The 16,415-nt window shown below is 41.6% G+C and overlaps 1 protein-coding gene across 3 annotated transcripts in view; it reads right to left on the bottom strand.

Annotated features, from left to right (window-relative positions):
- Window positions 1–2,854: 2,854 nt before the first annotated feature.
- LOC116319573 overlaps window positions 2,855–16,415 on the bottom strand; it is a 35,821-nt gene continuing 22,260 nt past the window's right edge. Inside the window, exons 1-5 of one of the 3 annotated variants that reach the window (XM_039613805.1) lie at window positions 10,581–10,650; window positions 5,656–5,970; window positions 5,045–5,110; window positions 4,646–4,774; window positions 2,855–3,906 (exon numbers count right to left, since the gene is read on the bottom strand). In XM_039613805.1, coding sequence (XP_039469739.1) covers window positions 3,800–3,906; window positions 4,646–4,774; window positions 5,045–5,110; window positions 5,656–5,970; window positions 10,581–10,635 — 672 coding nt within the window. In that variant the 5' untranslated portion in view covers window positions 10,636–10,650 and the 3' untranslated portion in view covers window positions 2,855–3,799. Of the gene's footprint in view, window positions 3,907–4,645; window positions 4,775–5,044; window positions 5,111–5,655; window positions 5,971–9,048; window positions 9,203–10,580; window positions 10,651–16,415 lie in introns of those variants that run through there. The other 2 variants (XM_031738949.2, XR_005613459.1) reach the window with 2 other exon arrangements.

Here is a 16,415-nt window from a genome sequence, read left to right on the forward strand (position 1 = left end):
TGACTGATGAGACACCAGAGAACAAAACATCTAAAATACGTGGCTGCATGAATGAATCATACGGTGGTTTGTTAGCATGTTTCCTCTTTATGAATAGAAATGAACAATAACTAAACAAACAGTTGAATACATTCCTCAGTCTGATCTCTCTGCTCTGCTGCCAAATCATCTTATACATACAGAGACTCCAGCGTCGTTGTTTATCAGTGTTTCACATTAGAAATGAAGAACAGAGGCTGTAAAGAGACCCTGCCCTCACTTGTCTCTGGGAGGGGCATGTTTGTCCTTCTGTCTTTTACTGAGGACTCCACACCATTATTGTTACATCAGCTTCCTGTCAGCCGACTGGGTTTGATGGAAGGTGCTGTTGTTGCATCTCAGCAGTTTATCGGGGAAATTCCTCTGGTCCCAGTGGTCCCAGTGGCTCACTTGGCATGATTGTTATGCTTCACATCACAGTTAGCCATGTTTAATGACTCGGACAGATTATAAGAGTCCCATTGTTTGTTTAAGTCATGGTCCTGTTAGAGAGTCTGCATTTATCTGTGTGAGCTGGATTTTAGCTGGAAATGTTTCTGCCTTTACTACAAAAACAGCAGCAGGGCATGCTGGGAAATATATTACTGCTACTTCTTCACCTTTCTGTCGTTTGTCCAAAAACCCACGAACCTGTTAAAATAAACTATGTACAATATATTGAACATACAATACAGAACACACCCACAAGAAAAATCTTGAAATCTTCTCCACCCAGTCCAACCTGTGTGACTACATAACAACGCCGCCCTGCCCGCTCACTGATCAACCCATCTGTTATACTAACACACTTACTCAGGCTTATTATCTGATGGCTGTGATTATACACTCCTATTGTGTGAATTTATATTAATATTTACATAGAAATGTTTATTTTACATATACTGTAAATATCACATATTCTATTAATTAATTTATTAACAACACAGTTAATGTGTAGCTGGTGGCTGATGCAGTAAAACATGTTGCACTGTTGGAGTTTGGAGGTTTGACTCAGTGTGGCTCTTTGTGTCAGTCAGTTCATAAGTACGTGAGCTTGTTTAACCACGAGTGATGAAAAGAGCAGCTCTTTGTCATCAAACACATTTCACCTTTTAGAAGTTTCACCGGTTTTTATCGTCACTTGTCTCTATTGTAGCTGTTCACTGTGCTGATAATCTCCAGGAGAAATGTGATTCCTGCTGTGGAAGATAAGTGATGATGAAGAGTGTGTGACCTGATCAGGCAAATATGGCTGCACACTCAGGAGGGGGGCAGGCAGTGGCTGTATGTAATAGTTCAGAGTTTATTAAAACTCAGAGGATCAGAAGCATAAACTCTCTTTCATTTGCTTTTGTTTCTTTAGAATTTATTATTTAAACTCTGTGAAACGTCTCAGTCACACAGTGTGGTTACAAAACGCTTTGCGGGTGGCGTCTGCCATGATTTACAGTCTAAACTCAGGACTGTGCTTACTGCAGTGATGGAGTGTCTCCCTGCTGTACTGCTGCAGTGTTGGTCTGACAGTCTGAAATACCCCGAGCATGTTTTGCATAACACAGAGATTCATGTACTTATTCCTGAACAGCAGCAGGAACAAGAAACCACCTGGAGACAAACAAAGTATTTGCACTGTTCAGACAAACAATCAGGCAGAAAAGAAAGTGTGCTGTGACTCAGACATGTAGCACACTCAGCACGCACAAAGTGTTACTCAGTCACAGCTGAACTTCCTGTCTGCAGTGTTTGGGTAGGTGACCTTTTGCTTTTAGGCAGGTTAAAAGCTGGAAATGACCCTGAGTATTTCCTATCTGCTGCTGAGGGTACACATGTTTAAAATCTCCAGATATTCCAGTCACAGTGAGTCACCATGAAGACGAGGCCACAGGTCACTGTGTTTGGAGAAGCTCCGTTATTTAAACGACTTTCCTGTTGGTGTTCATTGACAGCCTGATTACACACTGCAAACATCAAGGTTTAAGAAAGAAGGAAAGTTTCACATCACTTTCTTTGATGTGACCTGATCAGATCAGTCACGGCTGCTCTGTAAACTCTGTGTTCATAAAAGTAAGCGACTGATTGAAATGAATGCTTTCAAACACTGCACAGCTGCCAGTCTCACCCCAAGCTCAGACCTTTCAATGCTCAGAGAAACGATTAAATAACCCAAGAGCTCCAGATTCTAAGGGCCTCAGTCAGCAAGTTGAAGGTTAAAGTTCATGACAGTAACAAACAGACAGACTAAACAAGTATGGCTGCTTTGGAAGGGCTGCAGGGGAAAGTACCCTCTCTCTAAAAACAACACGAAAGCACAGCTTAGTTGCTTGGAGCAAAGATTTGTGGACAGATCCGACCGAAGTGGAGACGTTTGTCTACAATGCACAGCAGCACGTTTGGAGTCACTGATACTCACCACAAACACCAAGTGTTAGCAGAGTGGAGGATTTGGGCTCTTTTAGTCACTGAGCGGACCGTGAACGGCTCTGAACACCAAAGTGTTTTAGAGTGAAACGGCCACCTGTCCCACAGCTACAGTAAAACTGAACCAGATCCTGGACAGCTGACAGACTAGCAACAGAAATCCTGATGTTCAAGGATCAATTTGATCAAACACAATAAAGCAAAAGTGAATTGATTATTTAAATGGATGTAAATGTAAGTTTATAACTAGAATTTTGGTCACCATCTGTACAAGTACATGAAATTCCAGCAGCATTCTCAGTAAATCAGCATCATTCAGTCTCACTGTTGTTTTTACGTACAGATAACAACGTCAAAGAAAAGGAAAAACTACAATCATGCAAAGTCTGTCACACACACACTTCACAGGGAGTCTGTAGTTTTTGGAAATGTCTTTTATTGCTATATTATTACAACAGTAAACACCAAAGAGCCCGGTGTCTCAGAGCTCTTCAAGTTTCCTCAAAATCAGTTTTAGTTTGTTTGGAAAGACGTCATTCAGTAAACAGTACAGGTTAGTCGTACAGTGAGCTCTGCAACAGGAAGTCCATGTGTTGTGCGCTCTCATGGTTTTGTCTGGGTAGGCAGCAGATCTCAACCCTCCTGTTACTACAGCGTACTCACTGATGACGCCCACAGAGATGTCCTTTCTGTGACAGTTTGGCTTCATTCTTATAGAGTGTGAACAGATGATGGCACAGCATCCATCTTTACACGGGGTGGAGTTCATCCAGCAGCTTAAAGCAGCTCATAGAGAAATGTGACAGCCGCGAGTTCAAGTCAGTGTCAGTGACCTCAGATGACCTTTGGTCTCTTCAGAATCAGAGCACTTTAATGATTCATAAGGAAATTATGTGGTTACAGTCGCTCCAATACAACAACAGTAACAGACTAAACTAATTAAATAATATGATACATTATAAAGTTTACACATTTAAGATGATCTAATATACACAAATGTCTCTTTCTTGTGCATCTTTGGTGTTATCAGAGACTGACATCCAGAATCAGTGTAACATGTATTCAGTACCTGATGAAGAAAATGTAAAAGCAGCACTGCATATCAGAAAGAGCAGGTCCACTGAGATACATGAGTCAGACTTTAAGGCCTCATTATGTGTCTGATCTTTAAAAACCTACGACTCTCTCCATGGATGTTACAGGTTCACAGTGCAGCAGCTGCTCTTTGGATCTTTTATAGACAAATGTCTTAAAGAGACAGACAGTAAAGACAGAGGCCATATTTACTGCTATTTACTGCTCACTGTCATGTCCTCAGCATTAAACATGAGATTTGTAACGCTGGACGTCTGTGGGAGGTCCGTTACACAGCTGTATCCTGCACAGCTGTACCCTGTGTTACATTCTCCTGTCTGGAGGATCTTCCAGGATCTTCTCGATCACACGGCGCGTACCAAACCCAAAACCTTTCTGTGAACAAAGAAAACACAAAATACGACTGATGACAGTGGATCACGTGTTAAAGACGTCACGGGTGCTCACTGAAAGAAGAAGAGCAGCTCTGCAGATGCAACAAATGGTAAATGGCCTGTATTTATATAGCGCTTTACTAGTCCCTAAGGACCCCAAAGCGCTTTACACATCCAATCATCCACACATTGGTGATGGCAAGCTACATTGTAGCCACAGCCACCCTGGGGCGCACTGACAGAGGCGAGGCTGCCGGACACTGGCGCCACCGGGCCCTCTGACCACCACCAGTAGGAAACGGGTGAAGTGTCTTGCCCAAGGACACAACGACCGAGACTGTCCAAGCCAGGGCTCGAACCGGCAACCTTACGATTACAAGGCGAACTCCCAACTCTTGAGCCACGATCGCCAACTGAAAACATCAACGGACACAAGAGATGCTGACTGTGACTCCTAATTTCTCTCAGTGTGGTGGACACTTCATCAAGTTCATATTAACAACCAGCTGCAGCTGATGCATGCAGGCTGCTGACCACAGGGTGTGATGGTATTTGTAGTAATATCTGGATAAAAGCTAGAAATGATCAAACCTTCAAAGGATTTTGAAATGTGACTTCCTGGTTTTACTTTCAGTGACACAGACTGAGAATCTGTCAGCTCATCGTGTCTCATAGTGAGAACGTTCATTCATCACAGGTGAGGGTAACCCCACACGAAACTAACCCACACTCTTACTTACGCTCACACTGAGCTTTGATTAGCTCACGATTTTTCCACACAGCAAAGAGAAGAACGGCGAACCCACTCAGTACACCAACACCAACGATCCAGAGTATCCAGTTCTTTGGAGGTGTAGTTGGTTCTGGACCTGGAACAGACGAAAAGGAGACAACAAGTAGTTTCACTAAAATCAGTGATGTTTATTTCAATGATGAAATTCCTGTGAAATATTAAATATTATAACTGAAAACGTAATTAGGAAACCCAAATACATCACAAAAAATAGACACTATGAATTAAGAAAGGTGCTCTTCTCTGCCACAGAAGGATAAAAATATAAAAACTATCCATGTCTGCTGTAATAAATGCTGATGTATTCATACTGATATATGGAAACGAGCCCTCGCTGAAAACTCACCAGCGGTGCTGTGATCAGCTGACGCTTGTGCCGGTGTTGTTGGTGTTGCAGAATAACTGGACGGTCCTGGGGAAACAGGATGAGCTCATTTACAGCAAACTCAAATATCTCAGATCAAACAATAACCACAGCAGCTGAAACACAGCGAGCTGAGGTGTGACGGTGGTGGAAAAATCACACTCTGAACAATAATGTGCATAAATGAATGAGTGAAACAGACGTTCAGTGTCAGAAAGAATCGATGTGACATCTGTTAAACAGCCGCCCGCCTCATGAGCTCACGTGTGTAATTAAATTGATTTTGGCCGTGTTTAAATTTTGCTGTGTGCATGATATAATATTATCACTCATGACAGTATTAAAGGAAAAGCTTAAAAAGTTTAAATGAAACTCCATTTCCCATCATCCTCTGAGTGTCACAGGGTCACTGTCACATCTGAAAATGAGTTAATGATGCTGATGCTTTTATTGTGAAGGATGCTGAAAGGGTTTTTAATGTGACTTCATGATGTGACATTTCTATAATAAGAAATAATGGTAAATAATGTGATGCTAACTAAAGTGAGTATGTCCCCAGTGTGTTTGTGTTGCGTGACTATTTTACTACTGACCCACAACAGTCACGTTAAATTCTTTCTCGATCAGCTCGCTCCCTTTGATGAGCTGCCTCTGATAACGTCCGCTGTCATTAGCAGTGAGGGACCGAATGATGAGTGATCCGGTCTTTTCATCCAGCTGGTGCTTCTCAGTTGCATTTTTTCTCCATTCTCCAGCGTCGTAGTGAATTAAGACTCTGTTTCCATGAGACCAGATGATCCCATATTCACCGATCAGCTGAGTCTCTGGAGTGTCGAGGGTCAGGGTCTCCCCAAACCTCCCAGTCAGTGATTGAACCTCACTCGCTCCATCAGATGGAACAACTGCCCCTGAGAGAGACACAGAGCAGGGCAACGGGAATCAAACCTTTGTTCTTTTTTCCTCATTTTAATACTAAAAGGGAAATGATAACTGTGTGATATCTCAGCTGTAATATTTGAAACCATATTACTGTGAGCTTTAAGTATAAATCTTTGGCAGGCCGGGTCTCCATCAGGCCACACAGTTAAAAACATGTCTCTGCCTGCAGATCAGTTTGATGAAAATCATTTGTAAATTATTTTTGTCTGTTAAAGACTCATTAAAGTTTACTTAGTTTCACCAACAGACATCAGGCATTTATAATTACATACTGACATGAGAAGCAATAATAAAATAAGTAATAAAACAGATCACACATCTTCTACATGAAGCTTTTTATCATCTAATCCAAAAACCGATGGTTTTTAAAGAAAAAGAAGAAAATAAGAAAAAGACACACACACACACGCACACCTCTTGTGTGCTTGCGCGCATGGACATTTGTGAGGTTGCGTCATTATTAACACATTCTTTAAAGTTCAGCCTGCTGAGGCTTCGACACCAAACATGCAGGCATGGTGAGCACACTGGAGTAGATAACTCCAGGTAGTGTGGGAGCTTGTTCTGTGAGAACATCTCCACCTCCATCAAGGTCACAAACACCGGAACAGCAGTGTACTGCACCAGTGTCCAGAGCTCCCACGGAAATTTAAGTCAGCACATCCTGGCTCCACAGACATGCTAAGGGCCAGTGGCGCTCCTAGCCTGTTTGGCGCTCTGGGCGAACACCCTATGCCCCTCTATGCTGTTGCATGCTGGGGCAGCAGGTTGAGGGTCACAGATGCTAACAGACTAAATAAGCTAATCTGTAAGGCCAGTAATGTTGTGGGGATGGAGCTGGACTCCCTCAAGGTGGTGTCTGAGAGGCAGATGTTGTTCAAGATAAAGACAATGTTGGATAATACCTCCCACCCACTCCATGACATGCTGGCTACTCACAGGAGCACGTTTAGTAAGAGACTGAGATTACCCACAATGCACCACTGACCAACACAGGAAATCATTCCTGCCTGTGGCCATCTCTCTGTACAACTCCTCCATCTAACACACTGTAAACACTGCAATAGTTACACCCTTTTTACACACACTCTTTATTACTCTGGAATATTCTTGTCAATTTTCTTGATATTTATTTATAATCACCTCTGTTAATCCTTGATATTTATAATTGACTGATCTGTATATATTAGTGCTATTTCCTAAATGTGTAAAATGTGTAACATAATGTATTGTTTGGAGTTTAGTTTGTTACTGTTACTATTTTTACCATTTCTTCTTGGAGCAACTGTAACCCACATAATTTCCTTAAGGATTAATAAAGTATTCTGATTCTGATTGTTTCAGGATGACCTGCCAGTATCCAATGACACATCTGCTTACCTGAAACTTTTGCTCATTTCTCCTCCTCTTCTTTTCTCTTTTTTTCTAAACTGATCTTTTGAACTGTTCTTGTCCATCTTCCATCGGTTTTAATTTTGCCCTCCAGTATGAACACCCATCCCCTACAATCTACACCTTAGTTCACAGATTCACTTTGTCTAAGGTTTATTTCTCGGATTTGGCACAACCCAGGATTCAAATCATGAATCCATGATGGGCTTGGATTTACAACATTATGAATGAAATGTGCTCTATTTGGAAGCAGCAGGCCCCTCCCCTGTCGACAGGTTGTCTTTGAGACTTTAAATCATTAAACTGTAAATTATAAATTTTAAATTGTTATTGATCCCTTTACCCCGAGTCCTAAAGTGTATATTTATTTTCTTACTCTACTATATTTATTGTTTGTTTACTTGCACTGCTGTAACTGGAGCCTCGTCGTCTCGTCTCTCTATATACTGGACTGTATGTAGCGGAGATGACAATAAAGTTTACTTTGACTTCAGCAGCGAGCAGGCGCACCGAGGGCTCTCGCGCTCACTTTATAGAATTTGGAAAAAACATGCAAATTATAAGTCTGTATCATGATGTCTGCTGTTTTCATGTTTGTTGGTTTGTTTTTATTTTGCGAGGTTCTTATTAGACGCTGCTCCAGCCAGCCAGAGAATCCCCCGCCGCCCCGCCCTCTCCTCCCTGTGCCGCAAGTAGCAGGCGCACCTTGCAAACGGAATGTTCGCCCAGGGCGCCAAACAGGCTAGGACCACCACTGGGGGGATGGGCGTTTATACTGGAGTATAAAATTAAAACCAATGGAAGATGGACAAGAAAAGTTCAAAGCCATCAGGTGCTCAGTTTAGAAAAAAGAGAAAAGAAGAGGAGGAGAAACGTGTGTATGTTTCTCTGGTGAAATTCAGTATGGTTCCGACAACAGTTTTATGTTAATGTACAATTCTTAATATGTTTTGTGTGTGTGTGTGTGTGTTTTTTTTTTTTTTTTTTTTTTTGCCGATGCCCGTGATGCCGCCCTGGGCAAACATGTCGCCCGTATCAAAAACCGCTACTGCTACGGGCAGGCAGACAGAAGGACTCAGAACACCGCAGAAACCGAAGCCCAAGCAGGGTACCGGGCGGCACGACCCAGCCGCAACGGCCCACCCCCAAACGAGCGAGACAGCAGACCCCAAACGGCACCCACCCGATCCCCACACTCCTTGACCCTCACCAGTTTTTCCAAGTATCTTTATAACTGTGATATTGTACCTACATTTTAACCAATCCGGTTCTTTTTGGCCTCTTAAAATATCGGTACAGAACTACTGTAACATTCCTCTGGGCCAAATCTGTCTTAGAGAGACATTTAAAATGTCAGCGACAATTTTAACTGGAGTTTCAACTAAATAAAGTCAAAAGCTGCCAAAAGCTGATCGCGCCTTCAACCTTCTGGCTGGATCTCATTCGGCACAGGCCGGTCACCGGCACGACGCCCCACATATCCAGCCACATTGCCGCCCCTCAAGGAGCGACACACACCTTACTGCTGTCATCTGCACTAATAATGTAATAACCTCTAACGTCACCTGTTTGCTGTGCGAAAGTTTGACAAACGCAGATTTGTCTTAAAAAAAGGCAAAGGAGGCAAATTATAATTAAAAATGCGAGTTACTCACACAGAGCGGACACGAGGAAGACCAAGCAGCGCATCCTCACGCACGAGCAGCCACAGACTGGGCGGGTGTGAGGGATTGAGCCGCTTTTTAATCTCTCACTTTCTTGCCTCACTGCTTCCTGCTGTGTGTGACGCCACGCCCCTGCGCCCTGGGGATACTGTTTGTACCCAGTAAAAGTTTCGCGCTGCCCTGATTAAAGTTCCAACCAGTTCAAACTGGTTGGACACTGACAGACACACACTTCACCATCAGTCGGGATAGTTACAAAGCTTTCTTCTTTATTACCGTGTGTCAGTAATCTGACAGCACTGACTACATCTGCGGTCTGTGACAACAATTAGCCCTCCGGCTTCAAACCACCGACTGTATATAAAGATCAACAACATGACAGCTGACAAACTACCAACAGAAATCCTGATGTTCAAGGATCAATTTGTTCACAAAAAATAAATAAAGTAAAAGTGAATTGATTCTAATCACAATCTTTATTTAAATGGATATAAATGTACGTTTATGACCAGAATTTTATCCACCATCCGTACAAATACATGAAATTCCAGCAGCATTCTCAGTAAATCAGCATCATTCAGTCTCACTGTGGTTTTTACGTACAGATAACAACGTCAAAAGAAAGGAAAAACTACCAAAGTGAAGCTGATTACACATTTAATGCAGCCCAGCCCTCCTCTCTTTAGACTGTCTGTGTGTAAACAGGGGAATTTCCTGTTAAATAGTTTTAATACACAAAAGGGAAAAAAAAACACTTCTTGAATCAGGGTGCACATGTGAGCACTGATCTGCTGTGGCACGCAGGAAAACCTGTTTATCAGGGTGTGTTCTGTGTCTTACAGGTGTTCTCAAACAGGGGTACATTTTTTCCAAGGACCTCTTTATAATCCTCATACTGATAAAACAGTTTGCTTTATGATCAGATGCTTCATTTGTTAGCACTTAAACACTCCCAACACGTTTACCATCATTATTCCAATGAAGTCAAATTCAAAGTATAATTTTAGCTGGGGTGGACAGACTTAAATATTTTACCAGTGTGCTAATTCTCAGTCCCAGATGAGGCACATGCAGACCCCCTGCACTCAGAACAGCAGCCCAGTGAGAAACACATCACTTAATACTTTAGATGAAACAGAGCTGAAGCAAAGAGAAAAGATGCTGATCAAAACTACGTCTCAAAGACAAACAGAAGAACTCAGCATAGAAAAAATAAAAAGTCCCTTTCATAGTTATCAACAAGGCAACACCATGACCTCAATGACAGACACACTCCTGACTGTAGGACCAGGTCTTAAAATAACACTTAGTTTTACTCATTACACAAATAACACACAGTTACAGGCTCTGTGATTCAGCCAGAAGCTCCTGTTTAAAAGCTTTGGGACTTACAAAGAGCATAACCACACACACATTAGTCCTCTGCACTAACATCCCAGCTGATGCAATGAACTCTAATGTGACCTGTTTACTATGTTGAAGGCAAAAGAGGTAAATGATGTTGAAAAAGGAGAATTACTCACACAGAGGGACAAACACGAGGAAGATGAGGCAGTGCATTGAAGGAGAGCAGTTCATTCCTCAGCAGCAGCAGAATGAGAGTGTGTGACACACCTGCAGGGTATGTATAGACCCACCTCAAGACCCTCCCTTTTTTCTCTGCTGACTCTCTCTTACTTTGTCACCTGCTTGAGTGTTATTTCATTCAGACTATTCAGACCTGTTCACAGAAGTACCGCTTGCTATTGAATCAACCACAACTACAAGATGTGAAGAAAAACCAGGGAAAAATTTTAAACACTTTCAGTTAATGAGTGGTTGAATCTGAATGCAGTTTAATGCTTAATAATACCGTGGAACCGGTTTGTTCGCCACATTGTGGAGGCATGACTCATGGGTGCAGGTGTGAAGTTGTGATCATGTTAGAGAAATTACACAGTTACAGTTATCATGTTAACAGCAATGCCAGAACTCAGCCTTTCATTTGGTTCTGTTCTGCTCTAAACCTGAATAAAAATACTCATTCGTGCTGAAGCCTCAGTGTCCGCGGGACGTTTACTGATTCTAGAAACAGTTTGAATCATTAATGACGCTGCCTCTTTAAGGCTTTAAACCTCGTCTGTTTAACTGTTCCAGGTCTGACACTTTAGTTTGTGGGCAGATCAAAGTGAAATTAATCGAACTGGTTTTATATTCTCAGTGACCAACAGCTGATGAATAGATTGATTTTCTAAGCTGTCTGCTGTCGGCTGCAGTTACAGCATGTTAGAAATGACTTGGCAGAAAATTAGAAACAATAACGTCGAGTGTTTTCTCCATCAGCACCCTCGTACATGCTCACAGGGTCAAAGGTAAAAGCCACACAGGCTTTACTATAGTTATTACAGTTATGAACAATCAGCCAAATGATTGAATGTGATGTGAACGTTTGACAGAGGGATGGATGACAGCAGGACATGTTACGGGTTCGAAATTGAGGACGAGAGTAAAACAATGATGGTCCAGAAGAGGTCATTCAAACAATTGATTTTAATGAATGCACGCAGCGTGGAGAGGTGCAAACTGCAAAACAGTTGTACATCTCTGCCCAAAATACACTCTAGATTGCTTTTATAACATCAGGGTATTGTAACGCCCCTTCTTGCGTTTACAAGCACATAATTTGCATGTACAGAACATTCATGTATTTTAAGAATTAACTGCAACATAGAGGTTCCTCCTTGTGGCATACTCTTCCGAATATAGTGATGACCTAAGGCCTTCGAGGTCACCATGGACTGGACATCCTTCCGTCACCTGTAACTAAGCAAACTCAAATACCACAAGAAGCTGAATACATTCAGGCCTTTGCTCAGCTACTATTTTACTGTAACAATATACTCAGCATATGAGTTATGATATATATATATTTAACTCAATCATTTTAAAGTAGTTATACTGCACCTGTAATAAACATGTTAATATTTGATTATGATAACCCCTATAATATAAATTATAACATAATGCCAGCAGCTTCAATAAATGCTTGGATGAAATGATAATTAATGCAATGACAAGATGATGGTTATGTAAAATAGTCCCTATAATTCTACAATTCCCCTTTTGACGTCTTCCAAAGACGTCACTACACTATTCCCAGGTCCACTACCTTCGCTCTGACCCTCTCTCTGCTACACCTTACTAACCTACTGTGTTCATCTCAGGTTCCTGTCATTATTCAAAGTTGGTTCCCAATATCATATCAGGCAAAATCACAAACCCTACTGCCACGTCTGCTTTGTTAAGCTCTTCAGTTAGACTCTGTACCGGTTTGCCAATCTGTGTGTACATGTCTCTACACTTTTAATGTCTAAATGCACATCTGGATGTATGTGCACTTGTATGTCTATCTGCATCTATGAGTCAGTGGTTTTTCATAAAAAACGCGTTAAAGTGAAGAATGTTTCCTGACTATTAACTCCTGATACTGGAGGGACTTTCCGGGTTGCCCAACCTCCTAGGTTTGGCCTTTACACTTTTACTAAAGAAATTTTAACAGAGCCCAAAGAGATTTTTATTTTGCTCCTGTGCTTGACAGGTTAAGCGAAGTTGTTTTTTGTTTTGTTTTGAAATTTTTCCCTTCTGTGTGTGTGTGTGTACATAAGTAAGAATATGATAATCAACATAAGATCCCTGGTTTGGAAATGATTTTCTGCCCCCGCTGCAGGGCAACATCATGTGGTGGTGAGTCTATGTTGGCTAGTTTAATACAGATATGTAACAGTTGCTTGATTGCATGGCCCACTCAGAGTTGCACAGTTTCAAAGTATGTGGAGAGTGTTTTCACAGTTTAAACATAGGTTACTCACATTTCTAGCCTGATTGTTTCCCAATAAAAGTGAAATCAAACATTACATTTGATTTTACTTATGTATTTTCCTGTTCTGGGCTCTATCCATTATATTAACTTTATTTAATCTCAATACTCTTTATGTGTGTGAGCAACGCTTTTTTTTTTTTTTATTAAACACACCCGGGTAAAATATACACCATCCCCTGTCAGCCTAAATCTCCGCTAAAAAGCACACTTCAAAGTTTTCTATCTGGATTTATGCCTCCTTTGGCCTCAAGCATATACATAACATGCAAAGGTTACTGTTAATGCCCGTTAGACAAGTTTCCATTATCTACAACATTTTGTTTCACCCGGCTCACCCTTACACATTTCTTGTTCACTTATTGCATATTTATCTTTAACACCATTTACCTCAGTAGTTGCTAAGCAGAAACAAAGCAACCTGTGGTCCACCTTTACCCTGTAAAATAAACCCCTGTCATGTTTGTGTCTGTAAGCATGTTTTGCATTCATTCATTACACTCCCCGCCATTCCTGCAAGTTAGGAGCTGTAAAGTTGAAAGCTGCATCAAGTCCAGGCCTTTGGCCTGGCCTATATTTAAATCATGTGTGTTTGTAAGCGTGCATGCAATTCACCTGCTATGTTCTCACCTTCCCTCAACATGTATCACCTGGACACTCTCACCAGTGAAGCTTAAAACCCTCTTGGATAGAACATCAACTCCAAACAAGCACAGATATGCAATGTGTATAAAATGAACTAAACCTGTGAATAGAATGAGTGTGATGACAAACCTATGCAATGCAATATGAACCCTGTAAACAATATTACTGGTAAACAATGCTGTAAAACATGTTCTTAATGCAATCATAATAATGCAGATTATATAATAGGAATAAAGAATTTCCCTCAACCCAGGCAGGGTTCGCAACCCTCGCCATTATCTTTACCAACCATCCTCTGACACAAGGAATGATACCACAACTAGCGATGACCAATATTCCCAAAAGTACAGTCAAAGAAAACATCACTGACACTTGCCAAGTTTACTTAGCCACACCTTTCCATTGTCCAAACACAGATGTCATCCAGGACGCCAGCATATTTTCGATACCTGAGTGCTCATGCATGGTTTTAGATAATTCGATTTCGCTCTCCGTCAGCGAACTCGGACCTAATTGTTCTGCGAACCCCATCATGGCGTCCCTGGTTTGGTCAGAGAGTCTCAGCAGGTTGTAATGAACATATCACGCCAACATTTTCCTTAGGCGTTACCCAAAGAAATATACTCTCCGATCCTGCAACTACCTGACTTACCAGCTTGCACTCATTAGGAACTCCCCTGGGCACTCCTATGGAGTCTATCCAGGTCGGCGAGTTCAAACGAGGATCATATGCATGGGTAGTCTGGGTCCCTCTCTTTGGCCAAAATGTATCTCTTTACGTATGGCAGCTAAAGTTCACGTGTTATGTTGTGGAATAGCCTTTACCTGGTTTCCAATAAGCATGATCGGAGCTCCCAATCGCACCATCGCACATGTCCCTCACGCTTCCCATAGGAACACGAATATCTTCCCCACAGTATTAGTAGAGCCCACTTCTTGCCCATGTTCCAATTACCGTGGTAGGGTCGCTTACATTGTTGGTGGTTCGTCCTGTGAGTGTGACAGCACACCTAGTTGGGTCGATCTCTCCCACCTTGTACTTTTCATTATCTGTAGAAAACTTGAAACATGTAATTATCTAATTTTAGCATAAATGGTCCCACTGCTGTCTGCTTTGAAATGGCAGGGAAAAGTCTGGACAACACAGTACAGTTGCCAGTAGTCACTTCACTTCTAGTTAACTGTAACATACAATCATAGCCCCACTCATCCTCTAATGCAATGGTGCGGGCTCTGTAAACAACCGTGACCTAGCTGAAGCACAGGCAACACAGTCAGATACATGTTGTTCTCTAGCATCTTGAGCCACCCAATCAAGCCAGAGGTTACTGTCCTTGAAACCCGTGGGCGCTTTATCAACTCTTTAAGCTTCAGTCTAAAGTAATCTGTTGTCAGAAGTACTCTCCTTTTGGTTCCTGTTCCTTTTGAGCTACTGTTCCCGAAGTTACCATCTGATCAGTCAGAATGGTGATTAAGCTTTCTGAGCGGCTTAGACTTTGCATCAACTAAATTTACCCTAAGCATATCATGGGGTGATTGCAGACCCGTACCTCATCGCTCTCCAGCTACTACTAGCTCCTGTACACTTAATGACGCCACACAAATCAAATGTGAATGAGCTGGTAGACCCTTTACCATAATTCAACCCTATGCCCTTATTCCTGCTGAGACACTCATCACCTTTACCTGACCCCTCGCGCTTTTGTCTTTTTTACCGATCCTGTTTTAGCAACTACAGTCTCAGGAAGTGCTGGGCTGGACTGGCCTCCGTGTTCAGACAAGTGGTTCGGAGTGCCCTGCAAAATATAGACAATAAACAACACAGCCATAGTTAATATCATTGCATACAATAAACATGTAGTTGTAAGGAGCATTCTAATCAGTTTTCTCATTACGTGTCTCTGATTCGTGTGTTTGCATCATGTTATATAAACTTTGTATACTTTGTAGTGCATTATGCTAAACAAACCAACCCTTTCAATTCCCCAACCCTATCTGTCTCCTCAACGGGTTGTATGTTTTCAATGTTTCCTTATTATTTTGTCATAAAATAAATCAAACAAATAACTTAAGCTGTGTGACGGCACCTTGCATTTACGCCAGGCTGTGAACTGCCCTAAATCTACTTGCTACACCCCTTTTCACCTAGTTTAATTTTTTTTTCAATCCTAATTTAAACTATTCCTGACTTCCCTCAATGCACACTGTAAAGTGTAAAAGATACAGTTAGCTTTCTCCTGGTAAAAGGTCCTACATTATTTTCTCTACCTTTGGAAACATCCTCTATCGAGTTAACCCATTTCATTTTTCAAACTTAGGCCTGATTTCTTCGCCCCCTTTAACGGGTAGCGCATATCCGGTCTGAACACTGTGTTTGGGCAATTTACTGAATTGTTGCAGGATTTCTATGTTATGTAAAGTTCCTCTCATCCCTTTTATGCTTCCATTATAACCTGTGTCTAACAAGCTTTTGATCTTCTTTGTAATATAAACAACTCGGTGTATTTGTGCTCTGTTCTTCTCCTTTCTCTCATCTGATCATCTCAAGCACGTCCTGTACCAAATTTGCTTCCTCTTTTCAAGCCCACATTTAATTACAAGCTCTAACACATTTGCCCTATACGGCGGTCTCGACGTGTTTCCTGTCTACTTATAAAAATACCAGAGTTATTCTCAGAACTCAAAGCTGAAGTTCCCTTTTCTAAGTCTGTAGGTTCAAGAAGAGAGCAAGCTGCTAGTCGGTAAACAACTTTATCATCACATAAGTTATTAGGTAAACGTCACGTAGACACATTTCATGTAGCTGATAACATATATACAATTTTCCTTTGACATATCTGTATGTGCACGCCTAAAT

Source organism: Oreochromis aureus, linkage group 6 (genome assembly GCF_013358895.1).
Source record: "Oreochromis aureus strain Israel breed Guangdong linkage group 6, ZZ_aureus, whole genome shotgun sequence".
NCBI lineage: Eukaryota > Metazoa > Chordata > Actinopteri > Cichliformes > Cichlidae > Oreochromis > Oreochromis aureus.